We start from the raw sequence: 19332 nt of genomic DNA on the forward strand, positions 1-19332 counted from the left end.
GCCAAACAGATAGCTGGTGCTTTAATGTGCTTGACAGGATGTTCAACTCCTGTCTATGTTGGCTCCACAGGAATCTCGAGTTATATTCCTGCTTGGCTAAAGAATATGCACTACAGTATTTTAGTTTACTTCATTTATTTTAGATTGTTTTAATTTTCAAAATGGGTATAATTTAGGGTTTTGTGATTACATTATTCCTCTGGGGGAGAGGTCTAAATAAAGGGTTTTCTGATTACTGGCTCAAGGATATGCTAATTTGGGAGAAAGGTTTTTGTCTTTGTGTTTTTAGAAAAGGTGTTTAGTGTCTATATACCTTCCAGAGTACTGTGAATCAGATTTGATAAAGGGAGACCCCTCCCCCCAGGACTAGACTCCAGAAAGTCAAACAAAAAGTATATATTGATAATACTAAAATTTTGTTTTGGGATTTGTATATTACAGAATATCCAGCCTTCATGAGTCTCCTCGTCAAACATGCTGACCTGACCTGCCTGAACTCCTGATGTCTCAGACTTTCAGCAGAATCCAGTCAGGATACAGGCATCAAAGACTAATACAATCGTTGGTGTGGCCTTCTTAAGGCCAACCAACTCCCCTATTTTCCCACCCCACCCCCTTCAAAAATATCTCAATGCCCATATTCAGCTTAAAGAAGTTTGGAAGAGTCGTCGCCCCAGTTCCCTGGGCTTTGGGGCTGGAGGTGGTTATTATAAGTTATCTTTCTAGGGAATTTAGAAATGTTCAAAATTGGAACAGGGGAGAAATAGCTTGAATTGATTATATAGCCATAATCTATTTTGGTAGAAACCTTTATAAATGTTACTAAGTTGAAGTCATAATTTCTTATTTGGTACAGAATTTATTTTGATACAAAAATCAAAGGATTCATTGGTATAAATGTCTTCTATTGATGCAAACATTTAAAAGTACAGGGATTAGAACCAGTCTTTCTATAACTGTTATTATAAACTGATCTGAGATGTTTACACCTGTGAGTTAAGGGTGAAATAGCATATTCATGGCACTGAGTTTATTGTTAGGGTGTTTTCAGATATTTTAATTAGAAATAGCTGAGAATAGTTAACAGAAAACAGTTCAAGAATTACTTTAGTTTTCAAAAATGTTAGAAATCCACAAATCCCTTGTTGTTGAGACTAGTCTGCTCCTGACAACACCCTTTCTTAGATTCAAAGACGACACTGAGCATCTAGGGCCTTGCTCCAGTTGTGGTGAGACAACCTTTAGGCAAGAATTGTCTCGTTTCATCTACAGACAAAATACTGTCCAAAAAAAGGACACAATTTACAGGTTAGGACACCTTAGTTCTGCCAAGACAGAACAGGCTAGTCCTTAACAACTCCTGTTTTTCAAAAGTCTGTCAGATGATGCTGGGACAGAAGGCTAAAGATGGATTTACTGGGACTACATAGGTAGTCGGCAGCTATCTCTACAATTTGTCTCAGTTCTAGAAGCTATGTTAGATTTCCTATATCTTTTCATTTCATATTAGTCATTCTTGGATTTCTGACAGGGTTGAAGACTTAAAGTCTCATAGCCAACCAAGTCTATTTACATTGAGAGAACAGATTTGAGAGGATGGTTTTCAGATAGCATAAAATCTAAAGCCAGGACATAATTCAGGTGTAAAATTATAAGTGTTTTTAGTTAGGACAGATGACAGTGTTCTATTTTACTGACAAAAATGATGGACTGGGTGTTAGGTCTATCTTGTACTTTATAAATTTCAAAATGGTAATAGTTGTACTCAATTTGTATTTTAAGAGAAAAAAATTTTAAACAGAAAGGGTGACATGTGGCAGGATTTTCCCTAATTAGTTTAAATGTTAGTGTAGCAGGAGGCCTATGATTGGAGGGAAAAGAGAGGCAGAGCAAAGAGTTACAGAGATGGGGACTGAAGAGACGGGGAGAGAGAGGAGAAGGAAGCAAGATGGACGACAGAAAGGACGATTCAGAACCAATGTGGCTTTGAGTCGATATGATATTATATATAAGAGTAAAATTATTGGGGTAACTTTTCTAATCTAGGTGGGCAGTTTATATCATTATCAACTGGCACCGAAATTATTGTGTGGGTATCTTGTAAATTGAGAATTTATTGATATATAAATCTGACTGGCTAATTATAAGCTTCAGGAGTTTTGTTTTACTGGGTTACCGGAATGCGGGACCACCGATCACAGAGGTTTATGGTTGAGAAGGAGCTAGGGGCTCCAGAGGCAAGCAAGCCAAAGCTGGACTACTGCTGACTGGCCTCTGCTGAGGCTAGTCTAGAGGCAGATGTGGCGGGACAGGCGCAGGGCAGAGAGCTGACAACAGTAGTGCGGGAAGCTTGCCTGTCTTTTCAATAGTTCCACAACACACTCCAGCTACATAAATAAAAAGGTGAAAAAGATTTTATTAAATGAATTCCTGGGGAAAATATCACAGAATTCCAATTGTCACTAATACATGACTTCCAAGATGACAAATGGACCAATTCCAAATGGGGCCATTTTTATGGGAGCTATATGTGTAAATCAGTTCCAACTGATCCTTCCTCATTTGTTGATTTAAAAAAAAAATTATCAGTTATTTTCCTCGCATGTCTGACAACCCTGCAGTGTAGGAGAAAGCCTTTGAAACAGGGTACAATATGCTGAGTTCACAGTCAGTCATACACACTCATGGTTGCTCAAACTCTTCCCAACACACACACACACACACAGACACACACACACATAGTGCTTACCAGACACCGAGCAAAGGATGAGGTAGGGGTAGCTCCCCCTGCAGGAAGATCTTAGAGAAGCAGCCTGGGGTCAGTTACAGTTAGTAGCCGCCTCCATGAGCGGAACTGTCCTTGCTTTCCCTTCCATTGCTATTAAAGTTACTTGGCGAAATTGGAGCCAACGGGTTATGTATATTATGACCTTACATTTTCTAAAGCTGGGCAATTTTCAAGACCACATATCCATACAAAGATATCTAAGCACCAGGCACATGCTTCAGCTGAGTTAGTCTATTGTGCATGATATAGCTCCAACTTCCATTAAACATAAAATAAAGCACCATGTAGAAATACAGCAAAAGGTTCCCAAAGATCTCAAAATCCACCTGTTCAATTTCAACGACAGCACAGTTTCTAAATTAAAGAGAGGTCGAGTGTGAGTCAAGTTTGTTATTAGTTACCTCTCTCAGCATTTGGGAGGTGGATGGGGGATCAAGAGTTCAAGGCTGGCCCCACCACGAGACCCTGTCAAAACAAGATTAACAAGGTCAAAGTTCAGTTGTACAAGTTTTAGGTTTGAGCCAGGATGCTGGCACACACCCATAACTCACAGGCAACCCTGAACTATTCAGAACACATCTCAAAAAAAAAAAAAAAAAAAAAAAAAAAAACTGAAAAAACCTTCAGAGTTCACTGGAAATAACAGAATTTAACAAACTTTGGCTGTTACTACAAAACAAAAACACTGAAGATTCATGTAAAAACATTATTACTTTTTAAATTGTGTGAGTACATCACCATTGTTCAGGTCAAATTGTTCCTCTCCTCTTAACGTTATAAATTAGTGATAGAGCTCACAATGCCTAAGAAATCCTAATGTTTTTTTTTTTTTTTTTTTTTTGGTGAAACAAATATATTATGTGTTGTGCCTTCAAAAACAAAATTAGACAGTAGTTTAGGGGAATGAAAAAGCCAGGGAAAGGGAAGCTACAGGAGCTGCACAAGTATCTAAAGGCGGCAGGGGACTGCAATGCCTCTGCTGCCTGAAACCCACAGGCACACTGGCTAGGAGAGAAGAGGGGATGACACTGTCCCCACTAGACCGCACTCTTCCCAAGACTGCAAACAGCTGGACTAGCAGACAACATAGGGGAGAGGACAGGAGTGCCCCAAGGGATGGCTTCTTTTAATGTCAGACTGGACAGTAAGTAGAGCTGAAAACAAGAGGGAGCGCCACAAGAGAACCGACAGCTACAGTCACCTGATTTCAAGACTAAAGATGAGGAACCAGAAAAACTCGGTGTCTCTCCAAAATTCAATTACAAATAATAAGGACCGTACAAAAAGGCAACAGCAGAGTACAAAACAAACAAGGTACCATGGAGATCTGTTAATAAGATGCATAAAAGGAGACACAACATGAACTGATTTAATTTGCAGTTAGATACAGACACAGAAAATCTGAACTTCTGCAAAGAGCACAATCTTCAGCAGAAGTGAAGGCTCCTCGCCCTCTTTCACGATGAATGGTGTGGCAAGGACAGCGCTGCCCCATCTGTCCTGGCAGCTCTGGGACAAACAGCTAAGCATCACAAGGTTGCCCGCCTCACGTGCAGACACAACGTCAGGATAAGGCATTAGGAAAGAGTTAAAGCCAGCAGGGCTTTGTCAAGACTCAGAAGATGAGGGAGAAGCACACTGTGTCCAACGTTAACAGCACGGCCAGGGTCTCAGGGTTTAGACTCTGAAGAGCACTAGGGCCCTGGGAAGGCTGCACTTCACCCTGGATGCAGGCGATCTGGCCTGAGAGGAGCCTTGGACTGGTGTTAGCTCCAACTACCTGCTGGACAACATACCAGGACCTTCATCTTCACAAAGCAGTTATTATGTTTCAAGCACTTGAATTTCTTTCTCTGAAACATCTGTTGTAATCTTCCATCTCCTAAAAATAAAGCTGCAATCCCTGAGAGAAATACTAGGCAGTCTAATAGAGATTTACCTAGTACTGTATTATGGAAGGTATCATAAACAGTATCAGCTGCCACTGAGGAGATACACAAGCCACAATATTTGTTAATTGTTTATAACATGTTCTATTTGAAATATTATTATTAGTATATATGTGATGCATGTGTGCCAGGGTACACACCCACTCGTGCCACAGTGCTTACGCGGAGGTCAGAAATTCACCATCGTTACGAGTTGCTTCTTTCCCTTCTAACACTCAAGATTCAACTCAGGTTGTCATAATCCCATTTATTACCTGAGTAATGTTATCAGTCTGACTCTAAATATTTCCATAAAAGTATTCTAACACAGTTTAAAAAGATTTCTAAAATTTTCCCAAGACATGTGGTACTAGGAACCAGGAGAATGTCACTAAAGAATAAACGTGCAGTCACATAAGCCCTAGTACAGCTTAGACAGTAAACTTTTTAAAAAATAGTTACAGATGCTTGAGAAGCATTCCCAGAAACATTTATACCTATCACCACTACTTTACAACTATTTCACAGGTAAAATCAAGACAACCAAAGCTCTCTCAGTGTGGAAAAGCCGCCCCTCTCCCAGCCTGGGCCTTGTTCTGTGGGACCCCCTCCACTGTGTCCCAATGTGCATTAGAAGAAGAGTGAAAATGTGCATCTGCAGAATCCCATGGAGGCCAGCTGGATTCCTTTTACTGATAAATTCCCTGGAATAAATATACCTCAGTCACTCTTACAACACACTGGGAGATGGTGAGCAGCACACAGACAGGAGGACAGACAGACATGAACAGGGAGAAATGGGAGATTCTGGAAATGAGCCAGCCTAAAAGAAAATTATCCTTGAGAGAAAGGATCTCAACCAGGTACTGTCTAAAAAATATTCTCCCACATGTAACCCAAGCTTACAACCACTCTCGGCATAGCCTTTAAGGAAGCTCAGCCCTTGGGACAGGCTCCGCTCTACCAATGCTCACGAGCCTTCGTTTCCACACTCACCTGTTCCCCCAATTGGTGGGCAGCACCAGTATACTCCACGGTGACACTTCTAATTTGAGAGTTCTGAAATATAAGGAGTCACGTGGCCCCAGGAGAGGAGCACGGCACTCTGGTCCTTTTCCAGCCGGCTAGGCACCATCTACTGTCCCATCACCTACAAAGGATGTCTGCATCTGACTGATCAGCCTGAGAGCCTCTAAAAACTTCTAAAAATAAAAAAGATAAAAAAGGTGGGCCCACAGCAGCTACACCTTCAAAATTAAAGAAAATATCCCTGCCCTTCTGCTACATAGCCCAGAATGTTTTTAATTACCAAGAAAATGTTAAGGGGGGAGAAGAAAATGACTCATTTAGTTACCTGCTGCCTGGCAGCCTCAATTTGATCCCTGAACCCATAAGGATAACCGATTCCTACAAGTTGCCCTCTACCTAGTAGACAGACAGACAGACAGACAGACAGACAGACATAGAGACACAGACACCCACACACACACAACTACTACCTAAGCCAACGAAACTGAAATTATTTCATAAATAGCACAGAAAAACTGTTTCAGTAAGAAGTTGAAAGTTAAACACAGTTTAGCTTTATATAGGTTATTTTGTGCACTAAAGGACTAAGGCAAAGAGACTAAAGATTGTTCTTCTAGTGGTGACAAAATGAACACTCTTTGCAGTAAAGCTTGCACCTGTCTCACAACGAAGTTCAGTGAGGCTCAGAGAAGTCCCAGACCAAGATCAGAGAGCTGGTGGGTAACAGAGCATCAGAAAAATCCAGACTTCGGTTTTGACCTACCCTCCCAAGATGGCTTTTAGGGATCTTTCCAAAGCCTTAGTTCTCTAAAAAACTATTCCAGAAGACTTCAAAGCATCACTTTACTAAGGAAAGAACACATGTTCTTATTCCCAACGGAGGATTGAGTCAAAGATCTTGCAGTCTCTTCAGCAGAAACCATGGACTGGGGTCCTAAAATCAACACCTACAGTCTTTTACCATTTACTCTCCTAAAGCTTCTGGATACTTCTGAGATACAATTGTACACAGTTAATTCATTTCTGAAATATTGTCTAGATGTTCTGCTTATTACTGTCTTCGTTCTATTACTATAAGAACTGTATAAGAGTATTACCACATTGAAACATGGTATTTAGGAGTGACTTCAGTCTTTGTTCCAGGAGTCATGGTTAACTCAAATTTACCCTAGAATAAAGTATCCTTTACATCCCTTGGGAGAGAGCTGTATTTCTATGTAGTTCCCCAGCCCAACAGGTGAGAAAGCCATCCAACTTGTCCTGCTTGCCCAGTCACATCCAAACTGTGTTAGTTCCCTTCCAAACATCTCAGAGTGCTTCCCGTCTGCAACTCTGATAAAGTCTAAAGGCCAAATTATTTTGAAGAGGCACACTTCCCAATATGTGTAGTGTGGTATCACTGGTATCTAAACCTTGAGTTCTTTAAAGTTTGAAGCAAACAGTCCAACAGAGGGTTCTTGGTTATGGTATTGCTTAACCAGTCACTTGGTCACAAAACTTCAGGTGCTACTCACCTGACGTTAATGTAATCTCAATTTCGTCCACAGCAACCATAGTGTGCACAAGCTGTTCCCTGCTCTTCCTTGATGACGCAGGCTGAAGCAGGAGCTTACGGGGATGGGGACTGCATTGCTACCCTTCCTCCTTAAACTGCACACCTCCTAGCTAGCAGCAGGGCTCAACTCCCAAGCAAAGAGTGGAAAACAGAAAACTGAAAGCTGCCTTTCTGCCCCAACCGGCTTCAAGGCGTCATTATATGAAGTGGTAAGTGGGGTCCCCCCACCCCTATGTTTAGTTATTTCCCAAAGCACCTCAATTCACCTCTCACCCCAGACTTGCACCAGTCTGTAAATACAGCTTTTCTTTCCCTGCCTCCTACCACTAATCCCCAGTTCCTTGCTGTTTGTAGATGCTTCTTCACATGTGTCTGCAGCTGAGCATGCCCTGCCTGTTACTCTAACCCATGCTCTGCCAAAGCTTTCCCACCGCAGTAGCTAGTCATTTCATGACTATCTCCTCTCCTAAAGATGTAACCTGAGAGATACTGCCTCAGAACCTATGGAGAACATGCTGTCTTATAGCCTCCCATGAGGGGTAAGTAGCTTACAAGGTATCATCTCCTCCGGTGGGAGGGAGGGAGGAGGGAAGGGAGAATAGACGGGTCAATGGTGATAACACTTTTTAACTCCTTCACAGGAAGAAAAAGGAAGAGTAAGTGTAACAAATGCAAACAATATCTGAAGTTCAGAAAACTACAAGTGCATTTCTGTTGTAAGGGTAAGGAATGGGAACTAAGATGATTTAATAAATAATCATCCTCAGTTCTGTAATATTGTATGCCTGAACCTACATTATCGTAACTCATTTCCACATCTTAGAAGCACTACATCATACAAGGATCGTGCTACTTACGTACACATAGCCATTGTTCTTCAAAGGTACTGCCCATATTTTCCTCTTATGGGTCTATGGCCTGATTCCTACTTCGGTCAGTAGAGAGGTCACAAGAGCAACAGTGAAGCCTGGCCCACTGTGAGGGCAGGGCCAGCTACTTCCCCGGAGTTCTATAAACAGATTTTAGAGCCAGCCTCTTGTCAACTGAGTGCTACTGCCCCTCTTTTATTTTGTCTTGTTTTAAGGCTTACTGGGGACAGGGGCGTCCCTTGAGTGCATGTGCCACATTCTGTGCAGATACCCAAGTCGGCCAGAGTGTTAATTCCCTAAAATTAGTCTAAGTCATTGTAAGCTGCCCATCGTGGGTGCTAAGAAGCGAATCAAGGGCATGAAGTATTCTTAACTCCCAGGCCTTCTTTGTTCCCAGTAATGACAGCCAGCTGGAAAGGCCACCTCAGGAAATGAGGCAGGTGAGGACAGGTGGGTCTTCCTTCATCATGACTTCTGGTCCCTAAGTCTTAGACAAACCGGAGAGACACTCTCTTTGTTGACAGCCTGATATACTCAAGGACTTACTGCAAACCTGGTCACCATTCTCACTGCCTGCCAGATTCCCTAGTAGCCATCATGACAAGGAGTACACAAGACAACAATCACATCTCTGGCTTACTCTTCCACACGCACTTCCTGTTCCTCTTCTCCTCCTTATCTGGGTATCTCAACATTTTATATGCTTGTGCCAAAACCAGGCTGTTTCACCTGCAAAGCTTACAAAATACAAATGTAAACACAAATGTCTCCCTCACAGTTTTCCAGCTGTATTAGTGCACATTATAATATTCAATAACATTTAAATGCTTTCCTTTTCACAGATTCATCTAGTCTTTTTTTAAACTTAGTTTCATTTTTTGCATACACAAGGGCATGTACATGTGTGGGCGCAGGGTGCGAGGGGTTTAAAGAACAACCGCCAGGAGTCCGTTCTCTCCGTCGTCTACCCTGGGCTCTGGTATGGAACTTCAGTTAACAAGCTTCCTAACTTTACTGACGGCCTCAGTTCAGCCATTCTCCACAAACTACTAACTAGGAAATCACCAGAAAAAAAACTTGGTTTTTCTCTCACACATGAGAAAACTTGAAAGCTCCAGACCTGGCGGAGGACGGAACAGCCTGACAGTTCTCTGCCTGCTCTGTGCTGATTTAGAGAACAGTGCTGCCAACAGAGACGTACAGTGAGAACCAAGTGTCTGAACAGATGTGCAGCAAGATCTAGGAGCTGAGATGGGCGTCATACATACCAGCCATGTCGGTATCTTAGATTGTTGTGTGGTGAAAAACACTGGTCTGCCCTTTCTAGGACCACTGACGGGATGTGGTAAAGTACCAGCGACACACTGAATGAGAATGTACGCGTTGCTAAACACAAAACAGGGATTTTGTTCTTAAGCACAGTTGTATATAAACATTCTGAAAAATCTCAATACAAAAGGCAGGACGGATCATTACTATGGACCTCAAACTAAGGAAGCTCACCTGACCTGAAGCTCAAAGTTATCCTGGGTAATACTGAGACTTCTTTTAAAAAACTAAAAATAAAAGTTAGCCATTTTAAAAATGGTCGTGAGTATTGAACTAACCATTAACATTATTAAATAGTATTCCCACTTCCTGGCTTCTAAGCACTAACAAGCAAATAAAACTTCTGTGCAGTGGCTGGAGATATGCTCAGTGGTGTAGATCATTTATTGCTCTTGCAGAAGACCCAGGTTTAATTCCCAGTACCCACGAAGTAGTTCACAACCATTCAAAACTCCAGTTCTAGGGATCCAATGCCTTCTTCTGGCCTCTGAGGCACTGTGTATGAATGTGGTATATGTACATATATGCAGGCAAAACACTCATACATATAAAATAGAATAAGCAATTCTAAAAACTAAAACTGTTTTTAAACTATTGCCCAAATCATTAAGACCGAATTCCTGATAGATTATTTTCATGACCGCAATTAATGGGTAAACTTAGCAAGCTTCTATGATTCCTTCTTCAAGTCACTCAGAAATTCTAAAAAGTGACTTTACTGTGGTCTTGATAGTTTGTGAATATTGCCTATTCTTTCATCTACATATGACCTAAAAATAATTTTAAAACATTAACAGGAACCAACTTGCACATTTTCATTTAAGGTTGTGCCTTACAGACAGTAAACATTCACTTTTCTAGATGTTGGTTATTTGAACAAATTAAATGTACAATCAAATTTCATCACAATGCATCTTCACGAGAAATAAAGGTGTTAACGAACTGCTTCAATCCCATTTCGAATTCCTCCAGTACAGCGATTACTCAAATTTAAAAGAAATCTGCAAGTCCCACCTAGAGAGCTAATAAATTCTGTTTGCACATCACCAGGTGAGAAGCAGAAGGAAAACTGGCTGCTCATTCACAATATGGAGAAGCAGAGTGAAAAGCAGAGTGGGTTCAATTCCAGGGTGCACGGCAAGCCAGAGCCAGAGGATCTCTGGTCCATCAACTTTCTGTAAGTCGCTGCTATGCAAGATCGTAAGCAATCTGAAGCAGGCATCTAGGGCCAGTGGCCACCTAGAGATTTCCTATGAATTGTGGCTTCCCCTTCCCATTACTAGTTTATATACCATTACCAGCCATAACCAAGGGCTTATTTGTAGAATAATAAGGTAATGACTGCCCTAACTCAGGCAGTAAGAAAGTAGGTGATTCCAGCCAATACATGAAAACCCAGCTTCTGCACCCTCAGAATTACTTCATTTCTTCAGCATCTGTACAATATTCATTGGACAGTCACTCATTCAGCAAGTTTATTGAAGTGCTGGGGCAGTGGCACGTGCCTATGATCCCAGCATTTAGGAAGCTGAGGCAGGAGGATCAGAATTCAAAAACGGCCTTGACCGTAATAAGACCCTGCCTCAGGAAAAAGAAAGAGAAAGGGAAAAAATGAAGGCTCCTCACTGCTTTCATGTATGCATTCGTTACTTCTAGAGTCCTGGGTTCTCAAGTCGGAGTTTCCAAATCACTTGTGCTTTTCCCTGAGTAGAGTCGAATGGCTCAAAACCACCTAACGAGGTCTCTACTTTTATCCAAAGATAAACTATATACCTAGATAAAATTAAAACATGCAAAATACTTTCACTGTTCAAAATAAGGGCCATAAAAAGGAGACGCGAGAACAAGTTAGAAGACAGGCTTTGGCAATGAGTCTTCCCGTCATTCACCTTGTCAGTGTCTCCGTGCCGTGAAATGAATACACGCCCACTTCTTCACTCACCTCTGGAGCTGTATACTGAGTGAGGACAGGGTCATGCAAGACTTCAGCTGCCAACAGCAGAACGGAGAAAAACTGCAGGTATATTTCTTAGTGAGGACAAACAAAATGTACACATCATAACACATGCAGAGCGTCTTTGGGTGCAGTGTCAACAGGAGACGCCAAACAACGGCTTGAGGAGACAGGAGTAACTCAAAGGAGAGGCTGAATAATCAGTCAGGTTAGGGGGTTGGTTGGCTGCCTGTTTGGCTGGCTGGCTGGCTGGTTTTGGCAAAGTTTTTAACTCTGTAAGCCTTACTGAACTTCAACTATCCAGCCTAGTGTAACCTTGAGCTCATGTCAGTAATCCTGCCTCTGCCATCAAGTGCTGGGATTGCAGATTATGAACAACATGGCCAATAATCAAGGTTTGAGGGAAAAAGAAAGAAAGAAAACCGTCAACTGTCCTACATGTCAATTCTGAGCAACAAATCTAAAGGCAGTGATTTGAACGAAAATATTCCTTATACGCTCAGACATCAGGTCAATGCCTGATCCCCAGATGTTGGTGCTGTTTGGACAAACTACAGGGAGGCGGAGCCTTACTAGAAGAAGCTAGGTGAGGCAGGCAGCTTTGGGAGTTTAGTGCCTCACCCCACTTCCTGTTCACTATATCTCTAGTGCGTGGTTGAGACATGACATCTCAGCTTTCTGCTCCTGCCACCATGAATGCCGCTTACAACCATGTGCCCTACTGTTGTGGGCTGATTCTAATGCTAGTTGTGCTAATACAGCTCCCAAATGACACAGGAACCAGTATGCTTGCCTAAAGACGATGAGGGTCCCTGCCCCCAGTTGGCTTGACTGGTGAAGCAGGAAGATCAGATCGGGCTTGAGAGATGGAGACATGAAAGCGAGCACTCAGGTAAAGGAGCCGGGAGAGCGTGGCCTGAGGGCTGCCCACCTGGGTCCACGCAAAAAGTTAGGATTCAGATTTTAGTAAGAAATTCAGAAATACCGGAGGGGAGAGTGTGTTACCTCCGTGGAGTGCCCAGCCATTGAGCTGCTTAGAACTGTGTGTGTGTGTGTGTGTGTGTGTGTGCGCGCGCGCACGCGCCTGTTGTCTGTCTGTCTGTCGTTCCTGAATCCGGAGCAGCAGGCAGTAGTGAGAAGCACACAAGTTTTGGGAGTTCAGAGCAGATTAACATGCTACTGCTTCACTCCACCATGGATACCACTTCCAGCCACAGATCTCCACCATGGGTCCCACTAACAGCCGAGCACCCCACCGTAATAAACTCTTATTCTTACACAACTGCAAGCCTAAGCTAACTCTCTTCCTCAGGCTGCCTTTGATTATGGGGATTTGTTATAGCAAAAGAAAAGTTACACCAAATAATCCTGCTCCCACAAACTCAGCTGCTCACGCTCAGCCAGAGGAGGTGGCTGTCCTCTCCTCTCAGTCAGTGGCTTGACTCCTGTGGAACGGTGGCCCTATTTATTGTGATGCCTACTCTTGATTGTCTGGAATTAACTAGACCAAGGGGCTGAGCACATCTGGGAGGGATTTTTCTTAATTAAATCATTTGAAATGAATGGCCCACTTCTAATCTTGATGTATGAGATGGGAAGATACACCTTTAATCTAGATCTTGAGGTGGGATCTTTAATCTGGGCCACACATTTACCTGTCAGCCTCTATAAATGACATGGAAGAAGGAAGCTTACTCTCTCTGCCTTGCTTGCTCGCACAGGCAAGTCCTTCCCTTCACTGGCATCAGCCCCTACCTCTTTAGGACTTCAGCACATGGAAGCCCAGCTGAGACATCCAAACCGTGGACTAAACAACTACTGGATTCTTGGACTATCTACTTGGTACACAGCCACTGTTGGACTAACTAGACCACAGTCTGTAAGACATTTTAAAAAATCCCCTTAACAGACATATAAATGACTGATACATACACACACACACACACACACACACACACACACACCTATCCATTCTATAAGTTCTGTTCCTCTAAAGCAGTGATTCTCGGGGCTGTTGAGTGTCAACCCCTTGGAGATCTAGCAACACTTTCACAGGGATCCCATATCCATCATATCCAATATTTACAATTCATAGCAGCAGCAAAATTAGTTATGAAGTAGAAACCAAGTAATTTTATGGTTGCGGGTCACCACAACATAAAAGATCACACTGCTAGGAAGGTTAAGAAACATTGCTCTAGAGAATGTTGACTAAAACGTTTCTAGATCGATGAGTAAGTTAGCAAAAGGGAATAGGAAGTCCTACAAAGGCAGAGATACTGGCACCTTGCCTTTGTTTCTTAATTACCTACCCCAGGATGGATGGTTGAAACTGCTCTTAAGTGACGAGAGTATTTGCTGTGCTGTGCTGTGCTGTGCTGTGCTGTGCTGTGCTGTGCTGTGCTGTGCTGTGCTGTGCTGTGCTGTGCTGCTGGCTTAGATATGGCTAGACAACAACAGGGCTACCCACTGTGCAGTTCCTTTAATAAATATCTCCCAGACTGATTCCTATCGCTCCAAAACCAATATCATACCTAGGTTGTTGAGTCTCTGGAAACTCTAAATCAACCACAAGTAAAAATAACATGTACAAAGAACTCTTTGGCCTCTAGACTACATCTGTATTTTGGTCTAAGATCAGTTTTCTTCAAGGTCATTTACTGGAGCTGTCATTAGCATTACCTTTTCCTTCCATAGCCCTGGGATTTATTACATCAACTATCACAAATAAGAGAACAAGGATGTAGCTTCTCAAACAGAAAACCCCTTGGAGCTCCCTAAGCCAACAGTCTACAAGACAGACTTGTGCAATACAGCACAAGAGCAAGAGACATTTTTATCAAACATGTACAATACAGAGCAAGAGACATTTTATCAAACTTTTAAGAAATCCCTTTGAGGGGCATGTTCCTATCTCACCAAACCTAAGTACCATGCCTAATACTAATCACAGTATAGAAAACCTTTGTGTGTTGTTACCACTTTCCAACCACTTCTAACCTCGCTTCTGTTTCTAATGGTGCCTTCCTTGTTCCAACGCTCCTGTTTTGATGGCATTTCCCCATCTCTTTACTATTTTGCCCTGCATATCTTGAAGGTCATTTTTCAAGAGTTAACTAACTCAGCTAATTGCTACAGACTATGTCCTGCTGGTAATATCCTTCCCCTTAAACAAATGCTGCAGCACCAAGCACCCACTGACCAGAGCTGGGGGAAAAGGGCCCCATGCAAAGACCTTCATGGGTCACATTCTAACTGCTCTTCTATCCTCCTCTAAGATTATCTCTCGTACTAATCTGACCCTAACTCTCTACATCAAGTTTATCCAAACTAAACACATAAATCACAGGCTACATGCTAGCTCCCCCATTCACACTTTTCCATACTTCTAACTCATGCTACAATTTTTATTTAACAAACAGAATATAACACAGTACTTTGTACTGTTATCTCAAAGGCAGAAACCAAGCCATATTTTACAAACACTCTAGGACGTTACATAGTCTGTTCTACGTCTATACAATTATTCACAACTGTCACCAACCCCAAGAATGAAGAGACTCAGTCCATGTTCTTAACTCCCTACCACTAAATAGCCTGCTGAGAACAAGATCTCAAAGCTTTTGGTCCAGATTCTTTGCATTAGAACTTTGGTCTTCATCCATGGGTTCCCATTTATATGTTAATTAAATCCACTAAGCTGAAACTAACTCTAGTTCTAAAGTCAATCAATCAAATATTCTCCACAAAAACCAATCTTCACAATCACCAAAGTAGGAACAATCAACTGCTGAGAAACTGCTGGCTGTAGTGGAGACAAAGGCTGCTGGTGCTCAGAACCCCAGCACCAAGGAGAGAGAGATTAAGGGACAAGGAGAGGACAGGTAAGAAAGGGGAAGGGGAGAAAAAAGGGGGAGGAAAAGAGGGAGGGAATGCATTTTGATAGTGCTAAGCAGCAGAAACCTGAAAACTTGTGTATCTTATACACTTTTAAATCTTGTATACTAAACATTTTACAATAAAGCCGTTCATTGAGGGTAAAATGCTATTAAGTCAATCTCCATCTCCCTCCGCAAATCAGCCCAATGAGGTCAGACAGACATCCTCCATTGTAAACACTATCGTTTTAGCCAGACATACATATTAATGATGGAAAGGGTCTGTCTTATCTGGTGATCAATATAAAGTGCATGGTCCTAAAAACCCAGTAACACCTTCCATCCCTGGCTTTGAATCTGGCTCTCTTTGGCAAATGAAAGCCAAACATTCACAATTGATACTGTTGCTGGGGTGTGAGAACCAAAGGGAAAGCAAGGCTTTTGTGTAGCAGGTGTCTAAGTTTGAGTTTTAGCACTGTGAAAAGACACCATGATCATGGCAACTCTTATAGAGGAAAGTGTTTAATTGGGGCTGAGGTTTAGTGCATTACCATCACGCAGAATAGCAGGGCATACAGGTAAACGTGCAGCCATGCTGGAGAAGGAGCTAAGAGTTCTGAATCCAGATCAGCAAGCAGCAGGAACATTGAGACACTGGCCTGGCCCATCTGAAATGTCAAAGCTCATCCACAGTGACACATTCCCTCCACATCTCCTCCAGAAGGCTGCACCTTCTAATCCTGCCAGTCCTCCGAGCCATGGGGGCCATTTCACTCAAACCACCACACAAAGTACCTTCATACCTGAGTTACCTTTTGTTTTTATGAGTGATTTACAGTGTTCTATGGAAACAACTAACAAAAAGGTATCACTAGAAAGCTAAAATTCTAAGCCCCAGAGAGAAAACTATAAAGAAATCAAGAAAAATCCTCACCCCAATTCTACAGGATGTAGAAATGGAAGCTAATCCCAGTGTTTCAACTGCAGGGAAGTTAAAACCATGAAGTGTTTAGGAACCTAGCATGCTAGTAAGAAATCACATTCTGCTAATGGGAAACATACTGATGTGTCTGTCTGTACTGACAGCAGCTTACCATGACCATGACCATTAATGCTAAAGGAATACAATCTACCAGGTACCAATAGAGATACAGAAAATAAAACATTCCCTCTTGATGCTGTAAGACAGCTGTTAACACTAAGCCTATGTCAAGACATCTAGGAATTCATATAAAACTTTTACCACCACAGGCTGGACAGGCTAGAGTATCAGAAAAGGTGGCACTACCAAAGTCAGCAAGGCAGGATTCAAACCCCCAACATGCCAGCAGTGTGCCCTCTAACACTAGTGTCCTCTTATCGCTAGTGGACTTGAACAAGATCTCTGATCTAAAAATAGCAATGCTAGTGTGCCTACACTGAAGCCACGGGTGGAGATTCAACCTCACAGCAGTAACTTTCCAAGGGTGGAAAAACAGCTATTTGATCAATGACTTCTGGCTGACGGTGCTGAGGAAGTTGCAGGAGACTGACGTGCTTTTAAACAGTGGTTACAGCTACAAATCTAAGAACAGATCACCACACCACACCTGTACAGAAGGGCTTGCTCAAAGGTTAGTCCTACAAATCTCATCCCCTGAGGTCAAGCAATTAGCACCAACTATACCTTCCAAAGACAATGTCAATTTTAAAATAAAAATTAGAGCTTACTGCCCTTGAATACGGGTACCCTTCAACACCAATTCCCTAACAAGATTGCTAGGCATTGTAAACAAGAATGACGCCACAAAACAACAGCATGCACAACAGTCTACATTCTGTGGCTTATCCTATAAATGACAGCAGATGGGGGTCAAAGTTCTGACTAACTCCAGGTGGGATGAAGAGAAAAATCTAAAGAATGCAATCTTTATTTTCAGCTCTGTGGTGTCAGAATGAATAGTCCCCACTGGCTCATAGGGACTAATATTATTAGGTAGTATGTCCTTGTTGGAGGAAGTGTGTCACAGTGGGTGAACTTTGAGGTTTCAGATGCTCAAGCCACGCCCAGGGTCTCTTCTTATCTTCCTGTTGCCTACTGATCAAGATTCAGAACTCTCAGCTCCTCTGGCAGCCCCGCGTCTGCCTGCAAGCCACCATGCTTCCTGCTATGGTGACATCATTAAACCTCTAAACTTTAAGCCCCCCCCCCCAATTAAATGTTGTCCTTTACAAGAGTTATTTGGGACCATGATGTCTATTTACAGCAAGAGAAACCCTAAGATGTTCTTTCAAAAACAAAAGGAATATCTTAATTAGTATATTTTAACAACTTAAATGTAACCCCAGAGAACTCTTCTCACTGAGAACAGTATTTTACTTTTTTATCCCCCTGGACTGAAACTAGGACCTCCAATATTCTGAGCCAGAGTCTTACCACTCTGATACAACTCCTGTCCACCTTTTATTTTTAACTTTGAGATGTGGTCTCACAAAATTACCCAGAGACCCTTGGGTACCTCTGTGTAGCCATGGCTGCAGCTGAACTTGTGATTATCCTGGGTCAGCCTCCCAAAGAGCAAGGATTATTATATAGGCAGTACGACCAGCTCTGACTAGTTTTTAACTTCTTAATCACAAGTATGCTTTATGCGATTTTTGTTTTAGTCTTCAAAAGTCCAGTCCATTGTGCATACCTACAACCTTACGAAAAAGGTTCTCGTGCAAATACCTAGCCAAGAAAGACCAGGCTTTGCTCAAAATGGGAATCTAGAAAAATCTATGAGAAGGAAAAATACCTAAAACTCAACAAGAAAAGATAAGTTTTAACCAACACATGAAAGGCTACGTCAAAAAGCTTTTCCTACTTAAAGTATGGCTCTGCAGTAGCATGCTCCCCAGCTGCAGAAGGCCTTGGGTTCCATCTTCTGGAGAGCCAAGACAACAACAAACAACAGAGGAGCAGGGAAGAGTATCCAAAAAGTATCACTCTAAAGTGATACACATGATCCTGACTGCAAACAGCAGAGGAGGAAAAGACTGTCCACAAAGTATCCCTCTAAAGTGATAAACGTATTTTGAAAAAGTCTTACAGCTAAAATTCAGATTCTTAGTCCATTCAACCATTATCACCCAACTACAAATGGGCAGGGTTCAGCTGGGAAAGCGCTTGTCATGCAAGCATCATTAGGACCTCTGCTCATCTGGGTCCCATAAAAACCCTGTAAAAAGTGGAGTGTAGTGCTGCACGTCTACAGGCCCAGCGATGGCAAGGAAGAGAAAGGCAGATCCTGAGGGAGGGCTGTTGGCCAGAAGGCCATCCATCCCCTCTCCCTCCTCCAGTCCTCTGAGTACATGGGAAACAAGATTCCTTTGATCAGAGTAAAGGAATGGAGACACCGACCTCCACCCACAACGACACACAATGGGCCACCCAAACACCGTGACCAAGCCTCTCACTCCCCTGCTCTCATTCTGCCACTTGGCACAGTTAAGAAAGGGTGATCGTTAAGGGGGAAAGCTCAACAAATGTGGGCATTACCTAAGGGAAATGTAAACGTAACAAGCCTAGGGAAAAAGCAGAGATCCTACTGGGCCTCTGAGTTAATATACAATCCCGTTTGTGCTGACTGCAAGTTCCTTGAGTCTGCCTTACTAGACAACTTTAATTACTATCTCTTCTCTGGGGTTCACTTCGGACTTCTAATTGAGTTGCAAGCTACCCAAAGCAAGTTTGCCTCTACTTAAACTCTTAGAAGGCCTGTCTTTCTCTCAGTCTCTCATACCTGAATATAAGTACCTCAGCTGCAGGGTTGAAGTTTGAGGGTAGCAACTACAAAACCTACTTCAAGTTACTAGAAAATTTAAGAGAAGTAGAGGCAGTAAGGAAGTGTTGGCTGGGGACTGTGCTCCCAGGCCTGAAGAATCTGAGGTAAGAAAGATACACTTCAGGCCAACCTGGGCTAAACAACAAAATCTGGCCTCAAAGGACAACGTCCATGAGAGCCTGTGGTAAAGAAGGTG

General features: G+C 42.5%; 1 protein-coding gene across 5 annotated transcripts in view; it reads right to left on the reverse strand.

Annotated features, from left to right (window-relative positions):
* Tbl1xr1 (TBL1X/Y related 1) overlaps window positions 1-19332 on the reverse strand; it is a 143176-nt gene that overhangs the window by 74157 nt on the left and 49687 nt on the right. The window contains exon 2 of one of the 5 annotated variants that reach the window (XM_052180735.1): window positions 3190-3253. The exons of the other annotated variants lie outside the window; for them this stretch is intronic. Within the exon in view, the coding sequence (XP_052036695.1) occupies window positions 3190-3201 (12 nt within the window). The 5' untranslated portion in view covers window positions 3202-3253. The remainder of the gene's footprint in view (window positions 1-3189; window positions 3254-19332) is intronic. 5 annotated transcript variants of the gene reach the window in all.

Source organism: Apodemus sylvaticus, chromosome 4 (assembly GCF_947179515.1).
Source record: "Apodemus sylvaticus chromosome 4, mApoSyl1.1, whole genome shotgun sequence".
Taxonomy (NCBI): Eukaryota; Metazoa; Chordata; class Mammalia; order Rodentia; family Muridae; genus Apodemus; species Apodemus sylvaticus.